This window comes from Plectropomus leopardus, chromosome 4, assembly GCF_008729295.1.
Source record: "Plectropomus leopardus isolate mb chromosome 4, YSFRI_Pleo_2.0, whole genome shotgun sequence".
Taxonomy (NCBI): domain Eukaryota; kingdom Metazoa; phylum Chordata; class Actinopteri; order Perciformes; family Serranidae; genus Plectropomus; species Plectropomus leopardus.
In genome coordinates this window covers 8,530,302-8,550,282 of record NC_056466.1, presented here as the reverse complement: position 1 = coordinate 8,550,282, position 19,981 = coordinate 8,530,302, and the positions used below count along the sequence as shown (strand labels likewise).

Here is a 19,981-nt window from a genome sequence, read left to right as displayed (position 1 = left end):
ACAGCTCCCAGGTGCTGAAATGCTCCCTGCTCACTGTCCTCCGCGTGAGGTGGGCCGTAACGGCGACTGTGATTGGTCCGCGGGGATAATCATTCTGATCAGCTATTGGCTGTCTGCAGTGTCAGTCAAACATTTTCTTCTGTGTAAATCCTGAAGTGTGTGTGAGTCCCCCCCTCATGACTCTGACCAACATGATGTATGATTACATTGGAGGGATCCAGCTCCCTGAGTCAACCTGGATCAGAAATACCGTAAAACTTCAAATATAAGCCTAGTCCCAATTAGACACCCAGTCCTTTTTTACTAGCCTGATGTGGCGACACATTTTGACAAATAAAGGCCTATCTCAATTAGAAGTTCTGTCTGATTGCAATGCACTTCATTTTTATTGAAGTTCTTTGGATGTATAAAACCTCATGTTTTACTACCTAATGTCCTTATTTTTGGACCATTAAAAAAGTTGTTGATATCCAGATTGACACAGGAATTAATATTGAATTGGGTGCATGTAATGATGCTACACAAGCATGGACCAAATGTTATTTCTTGCAAGACTCCATACTCTGCTTCCAACTTGTAGAAAATGACACATTTCCTGTTTGCACTTTAGTCAAGAAAAACCTGCTGCTTTTTTTTGTTTTTTTTTTATTCCAGGTGGGAACCAACTTTTCGGGTTCTGAACCTATTATTTTTGGTCAAAACACTCTGAATGGTTTAAAATTAAGTGCAAGAACCGGATCATAACCCATTCCATGTTGTTCGAAAAGGGATAATAGAGATGCAAAGAATCTAGTCCTGCATTCAAAATATTACTTTTATTGGCACAATATATTTTCTTGTAAACAAACATATAACAGGATTTCTGCAGCTTAAGGCAAATGGATTTAAGACTTTTTTTTTTAATTTTTTTTTTACTTTTTTATGCCACTTATAGTAAAATTTATAACATAAATTAACATAATCAAAACTGAAGAAAAAAGCAATATGAACCAACACCTATTACTTAATGTCAGGAACAATTTTGCTTTAATTTTAACTGTATCATGATATGTACATTTTTACAATTATGTTGTGAATTTACAATGTGAGGTCAGAAAACAAAACAATTCATAAAATCCTACTTCCCATGCCTGTGTGGTGGTATGGAGGATTTCATCAGGGGTTTTTTTTTTTTGTTTTTGTTTTGTATTTTTTCTTGACTTTTTTTGCCTGTGTGTTTTCTGTTCCTGCAGAGGCTGGGCGTGGCTTCGTGTTGCTGGAGCTCTGCATGCACACCTGACACTCATCTTCTGCAGCTTAAATAACCCTCCATGCTGCCACATTGTTCAGCTCCTCACAGTTGTAGTATCGGCCTCTTTTTCGTGTAGTTTTCAGCAAACTTCCTGCCAGTATTTGTCCCCACTGTTTTCTGGTTTTTGATAATTTGCTTTTTACACTTCCAGTACCTCATTCCTCCGAACTCCAACTTCTCAGCCAACTGTGCCCAGCCTCTCACTACCTGTGTCTCCACCCTGAGCTCACCTACCTTTACTCCAGCCTCTGGCCACCAGCCTCAGACTGACCGCTGTCTGTCAACTTCATCCATCTCCATAAGTCAATAAACTCCTTTTTACCCCCTTTTTTCTCTTGACAAGAGGTCTTGCTCTTGGATCCACTTAAATCACAGTAAATCACTGCAGCCTGAGCTTTTTTTTAATATTTTTATTTAATTAATTTAAGACTTTTAAATACATTTTTAGATTAATTTAATGCCTTTCAAGATTTTTTAAGAGTCTGTGGGATCCCTGATGTAAGTTATGTTTTCATTCAGTGTTACTCACTAAAACAGTGTGTGTACTAGAAGTGTTTAACTGGGCTTGAAACCACTGCATAACAAATAATGATATCTACATTTTCCCTTTATTTTAATGAAAAGATATGCATTTTAAAAAATATGTACTTTTACAAAACATGAATAGCATGAGTGGATCTCAGAAAAATAGGTGCAGTTCAAACAATTTCCCTCAGTTTTTCCACATTGTCAGTCTGCAACTTTGCATTTTTCCATACATTTAGTAATACTGGCATCAACCACACCAAACTCTAGTGGAAACTTGATGAGGCAGGTTAAAATCTGACACAGACTCTTGCATCGATTAACAATGTTTTGCACAGTGTTCAATATCGTTGAATAAGCCCACAATAAAGATTGTTTGTTCAGAAAATTGTTCTGGTCAGAGTGGAAAAGCCTCTGAAGGAGCAGTTTACATGATGTGGGCTACATGAAAAGGTGGTCTTCTTTACAGTTTCCATGCAGTTTGGTACAACACGCATCAGGTGTGAACATCAAGACCAAAACACAAGTGGACTGCTGGTTAACGTGACCACAATGAGTTTTTTTAGCATTTTATGAAACAGTCAACTTAATATTTTGCTCCTCCTCAGGCTAGAAGACGAGGTTTACTTCATGGTCCCTGCTGATGATGGTCCTCGCTGATGATGGTCCCTGCTGATGATGGTCCCTGCTGTTGATGGTCCTTGCTGATGATGGTGCCCTGCAGGTGCAGGTCTGTGGCGCCCTTTTCTTCACTGCTGCACAACAAAAATGTCGTGTTTCTTTCGACACATATGTACTCAGGTACAAAACCTCACTAATGTGACAGCTAATTGGAGAGGTGGAGCACTCATACTAATAAAATCGCCCTCAGCCTTCATTAGAGTTTACACTCTAAATAGTAATTCAGGAGACGTATAACTACTACCTAACAAAATGCATGGTTGCAGGACTCATCGATTCAGATAAACCTTTTAAGCTGCAAACATATATTTGATGAGTTGTGTTGACATAAAAATATTGATAATTATCTCAACATAAATGCAATTTAATCTCAAGTTTCTCTGTTAACTGATTAAAAACAAAATTCAGGTTGTAGTAACCTCATGAAATTGGCTTAATAATTTAACTTTTCTCCACCTTCAGTTCAGGATTTCACGTCCCCTCCCCTGAACACAACATTCAGACAGTTGAGACAGTGTTAGAGACCCGCAGGCCAAACAGCTAGGACACAAGGGACATTTACTTACTTAAAAACTTGTGTGTTGCTATCAATTATCAAGTGAGTACTTTTTTAAAAATGCCTTTGATTACAGAAGATGAGCTTATTCCCCTAACTCAAAATAGTGCGCTCGAGCACAAGAATTGATGAGCAGTTATCATTTAAAAAGAGTTTAGCTGTAGTGGGCTTTTTGTTTTTGTGCAAAGTCATCCAGATGGTCAGAGTGACTCCTTTGGCGGCCCAGTTCTGGTCCTCAGGCCATATGTTTGACACTTCTGTAGATCTAACAAACGTGTATTTTCCTCTACATAAAATATTTGTAAAACTGTGGGTCTGTTTTAAATCCTACATCGTTTCTGTCTTTTTGCAGCCCTTTGCTGCTGCATTGTTGTGCATCCTGCCACCTGTTCTTCAGTAGAGCGTGACCTAAGGTCATAATTTCCCTCTGAAATTTAAAATATTAGATTTGACCAAATTAAAGACCTTCCCAGGCCTGGACAACTATATTATGAAATTCCCTGACTTTTCCAGGTTCTCTGTGACTTTGGGGAAACTGTATCTATTACGTCCTTAAATTTGGAGCCTCTAAAACATAACTTCTGTCCCTTGATAAAGATTTTGTTCAGAGTATTATCAGTGACGTGAAGTACATTTGCTTCCTAAAACCTAAATTCCTAGAGCATCTTGGCCATGATTGTGATCTCATGCAGCTTTACCTGTGATGAAATATCACTGGACAAAAGATGTAGTGATTTCCTTTAAAAAAAAAATCACTTTACAAGGTTCCTATGTCACAAAGGTTAGTTTTGCAGCTTTAAAGCGCTCTAAACTCTTTAATTTTACCAATTTTAGAATAAATTGGAAGGAAATGTTCCAAATTACTAATTTTATAACAGAATATAAAGAAAATCATGCTCCCCACATCTTATTTTTAGTACTGATAAAAGGTTTGTTGAAGACATTTTAATGTCAATTATGACCTTATTTTAGATAAATGAATTCAGCACCTTCAATGAACCCTTTAGAAATCCAACTACAGACGACTAAACAATGAGTCCACACAATCATAATATACAAAATTTTATTACAAAAAAAAATTTGTTCTACATGAAAGTTTTCAAAGTTCCACATTAAAAATGGCTTCAACATTTTTAATCAAACTACAGATAACTCTTGGTAGTAAAATGACAGTGAAGAAACAGCACCACTAAACAGAAAACATAAGCAGTGCTTCCACAAACAATACATTTTTAAAACTTTACTGATTTGCTGCTGTCCACTGCCTGTACACGAGTTTCAGTCATGTAATTTTTCACAGGAAATTCATATCTAGCTGCCCGTTAAGTAGCAACGAGGTCTAAGATGTAACAAACCAGAATTCAGATAATTGTTTTAAAAAAAAAAAAAAAATTAGGGGACTAAGTGATAAAATAAAAACTAAATCCCTGAATTTGAAAAGGAATACAGGTCTGGTTTCCTACAGAGGCAGACCAACAGGGACAGCAGACTATACTGTTGGAATCATCCACACAAAAAAAAGTTTAGCTGAACAATGCATTGCGAAATTCACACCCGTTAACGTATTAACCGCTCAGTCATCATCCTCATCGTCGTCGTCATCCTCATCGTCGTCGTCATCTTCCTCCTCGTCGTCATCGTCGTCGTCGTCGACTGGCGCAGCCTTCTTGGCAGCAGGCCGGCCTGGGCCACTCTTCTTACCGGCATCGCTCTTCCCTGAGCCGCCTTTGGCTTTGTAGGCAGCAACATCCTAAGAAAAAAAAATGTTTATGTAACCTGCTGATACGAATGTCGGATTCTGTGAATGTCTTTAAATTAATATTAACAAATCCAATGCAAAGAAGCATTGGATTTGTTAATATTAATCGTTTTATTATTCCACTCCGTGAAACGACAGCAAAACACCACGAGAGCAATAAAAGGCCTGTACGCACGTGTATGTCTGTATATATTACATAGCAAACAAGGGAGAACGAGCTCTTAAATGGACAGAAATTCACCCCTGACGACAAGGTCAAAAAGTTGGGCGTTTCTTTTTATGCCTGATTTTGTCAAAATTAAAATAGAAATTTAGGGACAGTTGGATGCAGGAATATTTTTTCCCCCTCAATGCACTCTATATACATATAATTGGATTTTTATTACTTTTATGTTCTTTAAATGTGCACTGTGCAGATGTATTTATGAAAATACATCAGAGTGGGACTCTGTATCAGCTGATACTTATGAAATGACTGTTAAGAAGAAAAGAAACAAAAAAAAAAACATACTTATCCTTTAACATGCAACATAAACTCTAGTGGCACTGTGCAAAAAAAAAAAAAAAAAAAAAAAAAAAAAAGGATAACGGGTGGATACCTTCTCGTATTTTTCCTTCAGCTTGGCAGCCCTCGCTTCATAGGGAGCCTTGTCTTTGGCAGACTGTGTAGACCACAACTCGCCCAGCTTCTTGGCAATGTCACCGATGGAGATACCAGGATTGTCCTCCTTAATTTTGGGGCGGTGATCAGAGCAGAACACAAAGAAAGCAGAACTGGGGGGAAAAAGAGAGGATGAATTAATTCTAGATAGCGGCTAGTTTTTTTTTGTTTGTTGTTTTTTTAAAGAAATTTTCATTTCAAACTTACGGTGGTCTTTTGGGTGCGTTGGGGTCCTTCTTCTTCTTGCCTTTAGCAGCACCTTTGGGAGGGATGTACGTCTTCATCTCTCTGTCATACCGAATCTTGTCGTTCTTAGCCATCTCCTCGAACTTTGACTTCTCCTTGGCTGACATGGTCTATAACACAACAGCACAAAGATCAGTAAACATCTCAGAAGCCTGATTTTTTTTTTTTTTTTTTAAATTGCAACCCTTCAAGAAAATCTTCATTGGATATTAAATTTTAAATATTTATTTATATATTTATTTAAGAAAAGAGAGAGAAAGGCTGTGCAAGAGGTGAGTAAAATGAGGACATCAAAGAAGCGATACTGAAGAATTTCCACCTTCAAAATATTATACCTGAAGTCTTAAAATCTTAAAACTGATACAAATATGAGTTTTTGTTTATGCATATTTCGGGCAAACCTATCACTTTTTAAAAAAATATATATAATGGATGCAAACTCACCTTCCATCTCTCGGAGCATTTCTTGGAAAACTCTGCAAATCCTACAGTGGTCCCTGGGTGTTTCTTTTTGTGCTCCTCGCGGCAGGTCTGGACGAAGAAAGCATAGGAGGTGCTTTTTCCTCTCGGCTTATTTGGGTCCTTCCCTGTCATTGCTGCGGTTTATCTAACATGAAAAACAAGGCAAAAAAACATGACACGCAAGTAACAACGATCCCACTTATTGGCAAAATCATCTGTGCATGCGCTGTTTGTAAAGTTTTGTATCTGCACGAAAACAAATGCGTAAACTATTTGTTTACTGAATGTCGAGTATTTAAACATGTTTCGTGGTTGCGAGTAATTAAAGTAACGATATTGTGACACAAACAGGGCCGGCGGACGCCCACGGGTGTTTTAAGGCTCTAATCGGATTTCTGCTTCTCTGGGACAAAAAGACGCGACTCCATTTTGATTCTTCCCGCCTAAACTTAACTGCGCCAAAAGGTTGTTCAACAAAGTAAGCTAACGGCTTTTATCGTGACTTCACACGGCGGCTATTTGGCCTTTAACTATACTATAATCGACCACAGTGTGCGTTTAAACCAAACAGTGAAAATTAACTTTAAATGTAGGGGCTAACTGTCCTGGTGGCTATGCTACCAATCCAAATGGCGTTTGAACTGCATGTTGCGCACACAGCAATAGACTAACGACACCGTTATAGTGCTGTGTCACAACGTCGAAAAAGGCCCCAAAATTCACAGTTTGTGATTTGGATTCAACAGAATACAAAGGTTTTCGGTAGAGACGTTATAGACAACGTTATTAATCAACTAAGCTAACGATTTAATTCCTTAATAGGCTTTAGTTAGTTGATGAATTTGCAAAAATAGGACATTTTCTCGTTTTACACGCAACACCAGACTACCAAAGAAACAGCAGAGACTGAAAATGGTAAAATTAGCTGGATAAAACCGTAAAAGCAGCGGAGCCTTACCTGATCTCAGCTAGAGAAGTTGTAAACGACTGAATAAGGGACAAAAGCGGGACTGTTTTGTCACTGCCCTCGAGGCCGACCTAACTTAACTAGGAGTACTTCCACGACTCCTCCCCGCCCTCACCTGATTGGTCAGATTCAAGCATTTACTTTGAACGTAGGTCAACAAGATTTATGCGCCGCCGTGATTGGTTCAACCAAGCCAGAGCGAGTCATCATGTTTGTGTGCGCTCGGTGATCTCTGATTGGTTGAACTGGGCTTTTAAACGTACGGCGCGAAAACTCCCTTTGTTTGTCTCGAGTCAAAAATATCTGTTGATGTGCGCTCAGCCGTTTGTTTCCTGCGCGAGACTGACAGCAGTGCAAACAGCTGCAGCACCGTGTATACCGCGTCTCACTCTGCAGGCTGCAACACAAGGAGGCGACCCAAAAGTCAAAAACACACGACTTTATTGGTCAAAGTATGTGTGCACGTTGTTGTTTTCAGTGTAAAGTTACGCACGCAGAAAAGACAGCACAGCTGAACATGGAGACTAGGTTTATTTATATTTGTCTGCTATGTACAGATATATGCCGAACTAAATTAAAACTCAGCGATTTTGTTTTTGCTCCGATTTTTCATCGTGTTTTCTTTTTAAAACATGGTAATAATGCAACAAGACATGGCACAAAAAAAAAATATAAGACTGTAAGAAAATTACCTGAAAATAAGCAAAATTAGAAAAAAAAATAAAGTGCAGAAAATAGGAAAATATATATATATATGTATTTATTTTAATATTTTTTGACACACACACACACACATATATATATATATATATATATATATATATATGCTTATCTGTACGTTGTTCCCCATTTTCCTATTCGGATCATTTCTAATCCCTCTCTTTTTTAAAAAAAAAAAAAAAAAAAAAAACAACTAATTAGTAATTAGGTAAGTAATTTTTAGTAATTTCTTTTACTAATTTCTTGAACTTTGCTAAATCTCTTGCCAGGTAGATCCTTGCCTTTCTCTCCCTCTCTTTTTTTTTTTTTTTTTTTTTGTTTTTGTTTTTGTTTTTAAGAAATCAATCCAGGTTTAGGATTTAATATCTTGTGAAAGGATCTTAACACAGCACAAGAGAACAGATGCTGGTCCAGGTTTCAAAGACTTAATTTTTTAATGCATTCAATAGATGAATTTCTTTTAAAACTTTGGTTTCAAATTTGTCGCCTTTCCCTAAAATAATCCATCCACCTGACAGGTGTGGCATATCAAGATGCTGATTGAACAGCATCAGTACTACACAGGTGTGCCAAAGGATGATCACAATAAAAGGTCACTCTGAAATGTGCACCTTCATCACATAACACATCACCACAGATGTCACAAGTTTTGAGGGTGCTGACTGCAGGAACGTCCACCAGAGCTGTTGCAGAAGTGCAAATATTAATACTACATGTAAACATGATTAACATGAGTATTAATTCTAATTGAAACATAATAGTGTGTTGTGGTTCAACAACAGTTGGAACATTTATATAATGCATGCGCGTAGACTGAGGATAAAATATAAATACCACTTAAAATAATACTTTCAAGTAAAATAAACGACAAATAAAAATCATTAAAAATAATAAAACTGTATACTCTAACACTGGTTCGAATACATGCACTTTCAGTTTTCTGCAGAATTTGTTTATTTCTGTTTTTATTTTTTTTTATTTTATTTTATTTTATTTTATTTTATTTTATTTTATTTTATTTTATTTTATTTTATTTTATTTTATTTTATTTTATTTTATTTTTTAACCATGCAGTGTAAATGAAAAAAAACCCCAAAAGATTTAGTTAATTAGGATAAGCATTTGTTGTGAGCTGGTGGTCAGACCTGACTGTCTTTCAGTCACTCAGGCATTTAGTAGATAAGTTATCTTCCTGCAGGGGGTGGGTGTCATCTGCATGTCAAAGAAACACCATCAGCAAAATGTTTCTCCTTTTGTCGGGGCAAATGGTTTGTTGCAAATCTGTTCCCCACTAAGTGAAACGCTCAGAGCCAATGCAACAACCGAAGACCATCCAACTACAGCACTACATAACTATAAAGCACTGGGGCCCAACCCGGGGCCCTGACCCACAATAGTGGTTGCCAAAGCTTCATGGGGGGCTGTGAGGCCTTCTGGATTTAAATGTCTGTAAGAAAACTTTTTAAGAATATATTCGTCGGGCCTTTATCTCGGCATGTCATCATTTCTGTGAATAAAACTCAATTAAATTGCTATTTTTAAAGTCTGACACAAGTTTTATTAACCAAGCTTTCACTCTGATTTTCAACTCATCACTGATATAAGAGTCACAGTAAACAGTCTGCTCAAAATTCATCCAAATCACTCATTTTATACAAACTTGTCACAGCTTTTGCTTTCACTATTGGGGTTATATGTACAGATGCTCTGTACTGTTATTATTCATTATGAAATATCCATAAAATATACCACATAGTCCGAGTTACAATCAAGTTACTCAACAATAAAAAGGAGATCAACTTAACTCTTTGAAGCCTACAGGGACGTCATTTTTTTATTACAAAAAGTGAAGAAAAAAATCTGAAAATTAGCTTTAAAAAGAGGGAAGAATGATAATAGAACAAGGCCAAAATTTGGGGAAATTATATAATTAATTTAATTATGTATTTAAAATTAGGTTCCAGAAAAATAGATTCATTTTATTAATTATATTTATAATTTAGCTTATTAGCCTAGAGGTAACTTTCTTTTTTATTTCATTCTCTTTCATTTTTACAAATTTCTTGCTAATATAATCTTTGTGTGCTTATTGCCTTCTTCCCATGTTTTTGAAAGAAATCAAGCCAATTTGCTCAGGTTTTAAGGATTGAGGAAAAAGGCTGGGAAACACTGTTATAAAGCATTGTTGCCAACACAAAAAAAGCAAAAAAAAAAAAAAAAAAAAAAGCTAAAATACATAATGCCTTTAGCAAATCAACGTCAAATACAGAACTTCAATTCAATTCAACACTTTATTAAAGACGCAGCTCAAGTTCCCAGCAACCTTTTTTCATGAAGTCAAGTGAAAATTTGAATGAAAATAAAGAAATAAAAATAGCTCCCTGAGGTTTTACAAAGTTAAAATTCATCACATGCTGACACTTTCTTTGCACTTTTTAATGAATTAATTTTATCTGCATCATTTCTGTAAAACGCCGATACAGATCATCTGCAAAATGACAAATATCGGCCCCCAATAATCGTCCAGGTTGATAATCTGATTTCTTCATAAATAAACGACTTTTTGTGGTGCCCAAAATTCTCTGTATCCTCATCTGACCTGCTTTGTACGCTTGAGCAGAGTTTATTAAAAAAAGCTTTTCTGACTCTGCACCTTCCCGTCAGCAGGTGGCAGCATGCACGCGACCCGTAGTTGAACACCAAAGAAGAAGAAGCTGGTCTTTCACTTTGTTGGTGTTGTCCTCAGCAGTTCTGCAGGTGGACTGTCTCAGATTTTACTTTGGAGACAAAGACAGAAATACTAAAACACTGGGAGCAAAGCGAGAGCGACTGCGGACACACACAGAGTGATCGCCGGGGAGACATAGAGGGACAGTGTCCACAGTGAGGGACAGGGAGACAGCAGCAGACATGAGTGAAGCCACTGTGGACACGAGCACCATCTGCCTCTTCGATGTGGACGGCACGCTCACCGCCGCGAGACAGGTAGTGCACATGTGTGTGTATGTGTGTAAAACTATGGTTACACTTACATTCATTCATGCAGACAGCTGACAGGCTGCGTTGCGTCAGTGCAACATCCGGCTCCACGTTGTTATTGTAGTTTTTCCGCGACATAATGTCTTCCGTGGAAATTTGCGCTGTAAAAAAGGTTCCTGCCTGAAACATGAGCTGATATTTGGTCAGGCTGCTGCGAGCTGCGATGTAAACACTCAAAGGCAGGGCCGTGCACAGACCTTTATTTGGGGGGGTCAGGCGCTCATGTGGAAAAGGGCACCCCTCTTTCTAACCATGAGCAAATTGGTTTGCTATCTTTTGAAAACACAGGGGGAAAAAGGCAATAAACAACTTGGCTGGATATGTTTCACAAATTGCATGAAATTAGTAGATTTTTTATATATATATATATATATATATATATATATATATATATATATATATATATATATAAATATATATATATTAAAATGCATTGGAAAATGTCGAAAATTATATTTAAAATTACCATAATTATATATTTGAATTTTTATTACTGTTTTTAATCACCCTTTTCAGGTTACTTCCTTGTTTGTTTGTTTTTTTTTCTTGTCTTTTTTTCTTTTGTTTTTCCTTCTAAATTTCAGGTACTTGTACTTTTTACATTGTTTTTTGTGCTAATTATTTTTTATAATTCCTTCTTAAGTTTCTCTCTGCCTTTTGCCATGTTTTTTTGTGGGGGAAAAAGATCCAAGGGGTTAAAAAATATTGTTACATTCAGTAGCACATCTTTTACTTATGTATGTATTTTAATACCATGAATCGTGGTTTAATGTCACAACAGTGACAAACAATTGCGAGGCTTAGGGCAAACAAATATCGTCACCTGGCTGACTGTCACTAATGAAGGCAGGTCAGGGGAAATCATCACATTTTCTAATATTCATTTTACAGAAGTTGGTCAAGGGTCCAGATAGCACCATCGCTGGGTCCGTGCCATTTAATGATACCAGATATAGATCTTATATGGGCCTGTTTTTTCTTCATGTCATGATGTGATTTTTGAGTTTGGTCTGTGATTGATTATTGTCGTCAGTGTTTGGAGAATAATTGTGAAATAAAAAGAAGGAAGTTGTATCATAAGAGTGGTTAAGTAATGTGCAACAGACACGAAGAGCAAACTAATGTGCAATCACTGCATAAAGAATGAACAGAAAACCACCAGAAAGAACAAGACAGTGTTATAAACAGAACAACGCCACAGTTGATTTAATCCCAGCAATTAGAAAAACATGCAGATATTTAACTTAGTCTCAACTACAAGTTTTAGATCCTCGCTCAGTAGAATTTACATGAAAAATGTTGTAATAATAGAAATGTGTGTTTGTTTTATTCTGCCCGATAAACATGCAGTAAAGTTGTAAAAAAAAAAAAAAGAAGAAAATATAGTCTGGTCTGGTCTTAAATTTCATATGCGAAAGCTTAAAACTGTTATGATAAACTGAAGTTATGTTGCTATAATTGCTGTGTTTTATCCCATCATGCCTGTAAATGTAATCTGTGTTTTTAGCGTGTGACTCCACACATGGCAGAGTTCCTTGACAAGCTGAGGACTCGGGTTCGAGTCGGCGTGGTGGGAGGGTCGGATCTCAGCAAGATCAAAGAGCAGCTGGGAGATGACGGTGAGACAAACACTCGTACCTCCATCGTCAAACAGTTCTAGAAATATCTGTCGAGTGTGGAAGTAGTTTGAGTTTCCCTTTTTTTTTGTATTTTTACGTGTGCAGTGATCCAAAAAGTGGACTACGTGTTTGCTGAGAACGGCCTTGTGGCCTACAAGAACGGAGAGTTACTCTCTGTCCAGGTAAGACGGCCAAAATGTGTCCAAAGAACACCTTTTTATGGGACAGTTTTAAGTCTGTGCTGTCTGAATTGTGATGATTTTAACTTTTTGTGGTCTGATTCTGAAAAGTGTGTTTCTTGTAAAAGGCAGATATCAGCTTGGAGTTTTGCCAGGTGTTTGAATACTTTTGGTTTTTTTTCTGCATGGTCAAAGTCTGTGTTTGATATATTAACTCTTTCAAACCTGGATCGACATCATTGTTTTTTTGTGCCTTTTATACGCTGCCGAACCCTTTTAAGCAAATTGGTTTGATTTCTTTCGAAATCATCGGGAAAGGCAGTGAGCAACGAGAAAAATGTCCCACAAATTGCAAGAAATTAGTAAAGGGTGGAAAGACCTGAAAATAATTCTATGTTTTTTTAATGGTGAAATTTAAATGTTAAAAATGTTATAGTGTTTTTTTATTTTCTGCACTTTTTGTGGGTCATTTTCTTTCTTGTTGTTTGTTTTTTTTTGCTTATTTTTTGGTAGTTTTCTTGTAATTTTTTAAACAAATTTTTTTTTTTTGGCCATGTCTTATTAGGTTGCTAATTGCCTTCTCCCCATGTTATTACAGGAAATCAAACAAATTTTCTCAGGTTTCAAAGAGTTACGCCATCCTTATCATGGTTCTGTGAACCAAAAACAAAGAAAAATACCCGAATATGATGACGTTACCTCGTGTAACAGCTCCAGGAGGTTTACTTTGTCTGTTTGCTGTTGTCAGTCCATCCAGGCCCACATGGGAGAAGAGCTCCTCCAGGATTTCATTAACTTCTGTCTCAACTACATGGCCAAGATCAAACTGCCCAAGAAGAGGTACAGACATGTCAGGGACATGACCACATATCAATATTTATTTGTTTTTTGTGTAAAAAATAAATAAATGATAATAATAATAATAAAAATAGGTAGTTATGATCTAGTTCAGTGTATGCAGAGTAAATTGTAATATGTAATTTTTTACAGGGGGACATTTATTGAATTCCGTAACGGCATGTTGAACGTCTCCCCAATCGGACGCAGCTGTTCACAGGAGGAGAGGAACGAGTTCTACGAGCTCGATAAGGTAGCGCGCACACACACACACACACACACACACACACACATTTACGCTCATTTCTTTGGTAGGCAGCTGTTTCCGGTGGAAAAGCTCACATAAACCCACCGTTAGCTACACACTCAGGAACAGCAAGCAGACACATTCAGCGACAAGCTGGTGAGCACAGTAGAGCATTTAGCAGCTAAAAAGCTCTATATTTTTTCTCAGGAGTCGATGGAGACCAAAACAGAGCAAAAAGAAGAGCGAATGTCGGATGTTCATTCTTTTTTTTTTGATGCTATTTTATGCACTTTGGTACCTTATGTATTCTAGAAGTAAGAAAGCAATTCCCAGTATGAATCAATTTGTTAAAAAGGGTTTGGGGACCACCTCGCACCCTATCGTGAGACAAATTCAGCCCACGGGCTGTAAGTTGAGTATCACTGACCTGCAGCTTTCGGCACAGTTGCACTGGCTTCATATTTCAGGCTTCCTTGCAGAGTGAATCTGTCACTCACAGGAGAGTAAAGCTGTGACAGAATACTTATTACTCTGCCGACACACCCTCAAAACACATGCAGTGAGTATTTGCATTAGAGGATGGTGTTTGTTTTTTGTGTTTACGTACTATATTGAAGCTAAATATAAATTAATAAAATCGAAGTTTCTCTTGAATTGAATCAGCGTTACAGAAATCCTTTCAGTGTCACAATAAAAAGAAGAATTACGGTAAATAACTTATTTTTTCTTTCGCTCCTTTCAGAGAGAGAAAATCCGAGAGAAGTTTGTGTCCGTATTAAGGGAAGAGTTCAAAGGAAAAGGATTATCGTTTTCAATTGGTGAGTGCTTTCTCGACAATTATACAGTGTTTGAATTTACAGAGGATCTGTACACAGATATATTTAATTCTGCAGGGCACGAAGCATCAAGCAAATACAACTACAAAGTTGTGGCTATTTCTTTGTCATGTAAATTCTCCTCCTCATCTCCTCCTGCCTCCCGCTCTTTGTCTCTCCGCAGGAGGGCAGATCAGCTTTGACGTGTTTCCTGACGGTTGGGACAAGAGATACTGTCTGCGGTTCATTGAGGAGGACAAATACTCAACCATTCACTTCTTTGGAGACAAGACTAAACCTGTGAGTATGCTAACTACAGCCGAGCCACACACGGCTGACTGAATGACTGCAGAGGACACGCGATTCGTTCAGTGGCTTAATATCTGTTATTCTTAATATTCTGTTGATTGAACAGAACTGACATGTGAAACCAGACAAACAAACGTTGAGACTCTGCAGAGCTCATCCAGTCTGCTATTCAGATAAAATGCACAAGCGAAGCAGCGTTTTTTTCCTATGAGTCTCATCCATCGTGTGTTTTTGTGTCAGGGAGGAAACGACTACGAGATCTACAGCGACGCTCGGACCATCGGCCACGAAGTCGCCTGTCCAGAGGAAACTGAGCAACAATGTCAGCAGCTTTTCTTCTCATGATCATCATCTTATCTTGGGATTTAATTACTGAAATGATCTAATTCAGAAAGAGCCAGCATTATGGCGCCTTTGGTAAATTCAAGGAAGAAGAGGGAAGACTTAGCAGAGAGATTTCTGGGTTTTTTTGGGGGGTTTGTATGAGAGCGGTCCTGCCTTTAAATGTGATGAACTGCGTGAGTAAAAGTAATGGTTTAAAATGTATTGTTTAATTTTCTAAATGAGACTCCGGTTTGCATTTTCAACATTACCTCAAAAGGAAAACGTTGAGCCAACAAAAATGGCAGAGACCATAGAGAGGGGAAGTCCCTCCCCCTTCCGGTGTCTCTCGTTGGACCTTAATTTGGAAAAGTAACATGAGCGATCATTTTTGGTCTCATTTTAATTGTGCCATGAATCACACTTATAATTTGTTTACACTTTTGCATATTAAATTAATCCTTGTTTTAAAGTAAAATTTAGTTTTGTGTCTCGCCCGATATACGTCACCAACAGCATTAAGTTGTTCCACACCCAAATGTAACTTTATCTTTCTTGATGTGATTCATCCATTAACTCCTGGTCTGTTTCCCAGCTGCACGATAAACCACAGTAAAATGTGCAACGGTTCATATTATACTGTCAAGTTTAATTACGGCTGCACTTTGCAAAAAAAATTCATGATAATTACTGTGCAGCATCAACCACATTCAGCAACAGTCTCTCAGCTGCAGGTGTGGCATGAAACGTGTTTTTTTTTGTTTGTCTGGTATGTTGTTTACAGAGTGGGTGTGCAGCAGGCCACACCAGCGATGCTACTGGTCTATTGTCCACGTGTACAGGGACAACAAGTGTGTCTGTTTTTATCGTTAACTTGTCTACTCATGCGAGTAGATCCACTACGAAACACACAGGCAGTGAAGCTTCAGTCAGCGAGAAAGTTACGACATCACATGCACAACTTTTGGGTCTCTGATGACGTATTTTCACAGTCTTATTTTTTAACAGTTTTACAACAAGCGGCAACTTTCTTGACTTGCAAATTTATCTTTTAAATTGACATATAATAAGTGTAACTCATGGCACAATTCGGACAGGATCAAAAATTAATTTGTCTCTGTTAATCAGCTCCGTGGTGGTCCACCACATGTAATTCTGTAATCATGTTTTTGATTGTGAAAACAAAATTCAACTAGAAATCTGTTTGTTTTTGGCCCAAAATAGCTTGGATTTGTCATTTTACGCACTGCATCTCGATGCCACTGTACTCTGAACGTGCTTTAAACTGAACTCCAACTCCCATGTGACCCGCTGTGCCTCTGACGAGCTGCTTCAGGGACTCAAACACAGACGACTCTTTGACTGTCTTCAGTCGGGGTTTTGTAGTGTTCTGCGGTTAGTGGAGGCTTTGAGGAAAGCCTCCACTGGTCGTATGACTTGAATGCTGCTTTTCTTTTCCCAGAGCAAATTTTGCCGGGACCATGATGTCTTCCTCATTTAATTTTCTGATGAAGTCTGTGCAGGTTTCTTTGTTCAGTCGTGTTTAACTTCACTGATGCATTTTATATGAACAAACTGGAACCACAGTACTGATAACCTGCTGTGTGCCATCAGACCAGTTATAGAGCAGCGCATATAGTGTCATGGCTGTCAGTAGCAAAATGTACATTTTTACATGGAGATATCAGCAATTAGTGTATTAATATTTTATTATGGCCCCTATGGTACCTCATAGAAATGTGTGAGAATTAATCTGAAAAATACAGTTTCTAAAATGCGTGATGGCACTTGAACTTGAATGAAGTATCAGTTTGTATTATTTTTCTGTAACACACGTGAAATGTGGGAAATAAATATTATAAATCAGTGCTAAGGAGTATAAATAATGAGAATTGAGATGTGCAGTGGAGATTTCAATATATACTTTAGTTATTAACCCTTTAAAACCTGGAGCGATACTTTTCACTCACTTTACACACTTTTCAGATGCCTTTCACAAGTATATAAACTGTTGAATCCTGAGCAGATTGGTGTGATTTCTTTCAAAAACATTAGTAATAGCGCAATGGGCAACTTGGTAAGAAAATGTCCTACAAATTGCAAAAAAATTAGTAGATTTAGAAAATAAATTTTTAAAAGCTAGGGGAAAAGAAAAAAACGAAACAAGCCAGGGATTTTTTTTTAAATATAATTATAACTACATATTTAAAATTATGTCACAGAATTATTAGTTAGTTTTTAAATGATATTTCCCAGGTCATTTCTTTGTTTCTTCTTTTTTTTAAATTTTTTTTAAAACTCATTTCTTGTACTTTTTAATATCTTGCTATTTTCTGTGTCATTTCTTCATTTTTTTACTGCCTTATTCCCATATTTTTGAAAAGCTAGCAAGTCTATATGCTCTGGTTTCAAAGGGTTAAATGCTGGATTTTTGTTGTAGCCTGATACTGAAACAGAGGTGTTTTTTTAACAAGTGCATAATGAAAACATATTTGCAAAAGATACCTGAAATTTAGCTGTTAAAAAGATAGTGACCAGGATAGACATTTTATAGTTTAAAAATAGACTCAGCGATGCTCTCTGCTGGACAAAGTATGTCATAATGATTCATACATCCTCAGACATTTCTTTGGCATTTACTGACATACAAATTTATACCAACATATCTGGAAAACAGATCGGACCATAATTGCATCTGCTGATGTATTACACATAGCCAGACATTGTAAACCTGAAAGATTCAGGGCTTTTAAAGAAACATTTGGGACTGGAGCGTCAGAAAATGGTGTACAAGAGGAAACGTGCATGTAACAGCATCACCATAGTCCACTAACAGGGTAGCTTACACAAGTTATTTCCTGACTAACATGTGGAAACAAGCCTTTTTTTTTTAAATAAAAAACTATCCTTGATTTCAGCATCACTAATTGAGTCCACATTTAGAGTGTAGAAACTTGTTACCTTAAGTTCGAGAGCAAGCTCTAGAAAAAGTAAAACATTTGTAAAATTAAAGTAGAAAAATCTGCTCTGTTCATCAGTATTAGTCCCCTCAGATATTGTGATACTTTCATGTTGAGTAATTTTTCACAACCAGTATGCTGCGTTCTTTCCCTTTAACAGTGCATTTATTGATAAATCATTTACATCAATGGATACAGAACACACACACATACTTACACACACACACGCCACAGGCTACAGTGAAATGTTCAAGTTAAGAAGGAGAGGGGATCTTATAGATCAGTGTTGTCACATAAACGAATCATCACACGCTGGATGATGTTCTTTTACCTTCTTATACCTGCATGTTGGTGCATCTGCCAGGGCCAATGAAAATTTTGCTTTTCTTCTAATTAAGAACTGCTGCATGAGCCACACAGCTTCAAAAAAAGGAAACCAATAGTGTATAGAGAAAAAAAACTCCTTTTTTCTTGATTAAGTTGTGTTTCAAGGGTAGACATTGTTTTAGGACACTGGGCCTCATGCAGGAAACAACTTTTTTTTGTTTATATCCAGATTTGTTTTCTTATTTTGTTGGAATTCAATTATTTCTGGTATTCACCGTCATTTCCTTATTTTTGCTCTTCTCTTAATAAGAGGAAATTTTACAAGTGGTCAAGATCACTTTTACCAACTTAAGAAAATATCTGTTTTTTTCATAGTCCACAAAACAGCACATTTCTGGGCTATAGAAAAACTATTGGTCCACTGATCCTAATAAAGATGATAAAAACCTTTGGATGATATTGCGTGCATTCGTCCTCTGAATTGTTTACAAATTTCTCGTAGATGCTCCAGCCCTCTGCTCACAGCCTTACAACATCAAAAATGTTTTTTCATAGCTGGGTTTTTGATTTCCCTGTAATGCCAACACTGACACTTTGTAAAATCACATTTTGTTTAAGTTTAATTAATAGTACACAAATTCCACCACTGCTGAACTTGTTCTTCCTCCAGCCTTTCTATTCTCTCCAATGGACCTTTTTAACAGCTGGCATTTTGACTTGTCATTATAGAAAAAGCACGGGTGAAACTAACATTAACGATGGCTCAGTTCCATTACCACCAGAATCTCCCCTGAATGGAACGCAGCAATCATTGATGTTATTAAATACACCTGTGCTTATCAATATCTGAGGAAAAAAAGGTCTTTTCTTGGGCATGTGACAACGTATTTGCACACCTGCCCTTTAATAAGAACAACCAATCGCCAACACGTCTCCAAATTAAGGTCAAGTGGGATTCATGATTGAACACAGCTTGGTAAGAGCAGATCTGGATGGTTAAGAACGTTTGGTGCATCTTGATTGCAAAATTAAGAGAAATTTAAATGAATGTTGCTGCATGAGGTCCATTGTTCTTAAAATATGTGGTTATAAATTGGGTGACGATTCCCGTGCTAACATGTTCTTTCTTCTGTTGCCCTCACTGTGGCTTTAAGATGCATTACTCAGTGAGCATATGTTTGAATTACAGTCTGTCTTTACAGTCTGTCCACCAGGTTACAGGAGGACACGGAGCCAGACATCATCATCTGGAGCCACGGTGAGTTTAACAGTAAAAATGTGCTCCTACAGGTTACTCTTCAATACCCTTTGACTGTATATGCTTGTTAAAATGTGGAATCACTCAGAGAGATTCCTCTGGCCAGCGCAAAGAACAAAACCTCATTGGACATTTTCCCAAATGCTGTTTGTAATTCATCCAAATGGGAATGTAAAAAGATACAGATGTCCTGAAAGGACAC

The 19,981-nt window shown here is 37.2% G+C and overlaps 2 protein-coding genes across 2 annotated transcripts; one reads left to right on the top strand and one right to left on the bottom strand.

Annotated features, from left to right (window-relative positions):
• Positions 1 to 4,102: 4,102 nt before the first annotated feature.
• hmgb2a (high mobility group box 2a) lies at positions 4,103 to 7,178 on the bottom strand. Its single transcript, XM_042484346.1, has 5 exons — positions 7,140 to 7,178; positions 6,164 to 6,326; positions 5,681 to 5,829; positions 5,412 to 5,586; positions 4,103 to 4,803 (listed from the first exon to the last, which is right to left on the bottom strand). The coding sequence occupies exons 2-5, from the start codon at positions 6,311 to 6,313 to the stop codon at positions 4,627 to 4,629; spliced, it is 651 nt and encodes a 216-aa protein (XP_042340280.1). The 5' UTR covers positions 6,314 to 6,326; positions 7,140 to 7,178; the 3' UTR covers positions 4,103 to 4,626.
• Positions 7,179 to 10,560: 3,382 nt separating this feature from the next.
• Positions 10,561 to 17,033, top strand: pmm2 (phosphomannomutase 2). Its single transcript, XM_042484344.1, has 8 exons — positions 10,561 to 10,853; positions 12,415 to 12,526; positions 12,632 to 12,708; positions 13,454 to 13,545; positions 13,696 to 13,795; positions 14,532 to 14,607; positions 14,789 to 14,904; positions 15,154 to 17,033. Exons 1-8 carry the CDS (start codon positions 10,779 to 10,781, stop codon positions 15,256 to 15,258), a joined length of 753 nt encoding a protein of 250 aa, XP_042340278.1. The 5' UTR covers positions 10,561 to 10,778; the 3' UTR covers positions 15,259 to 17,033.
• Positions 17,034 to 19,981: the final 2,948 nt, after the last annotated feature.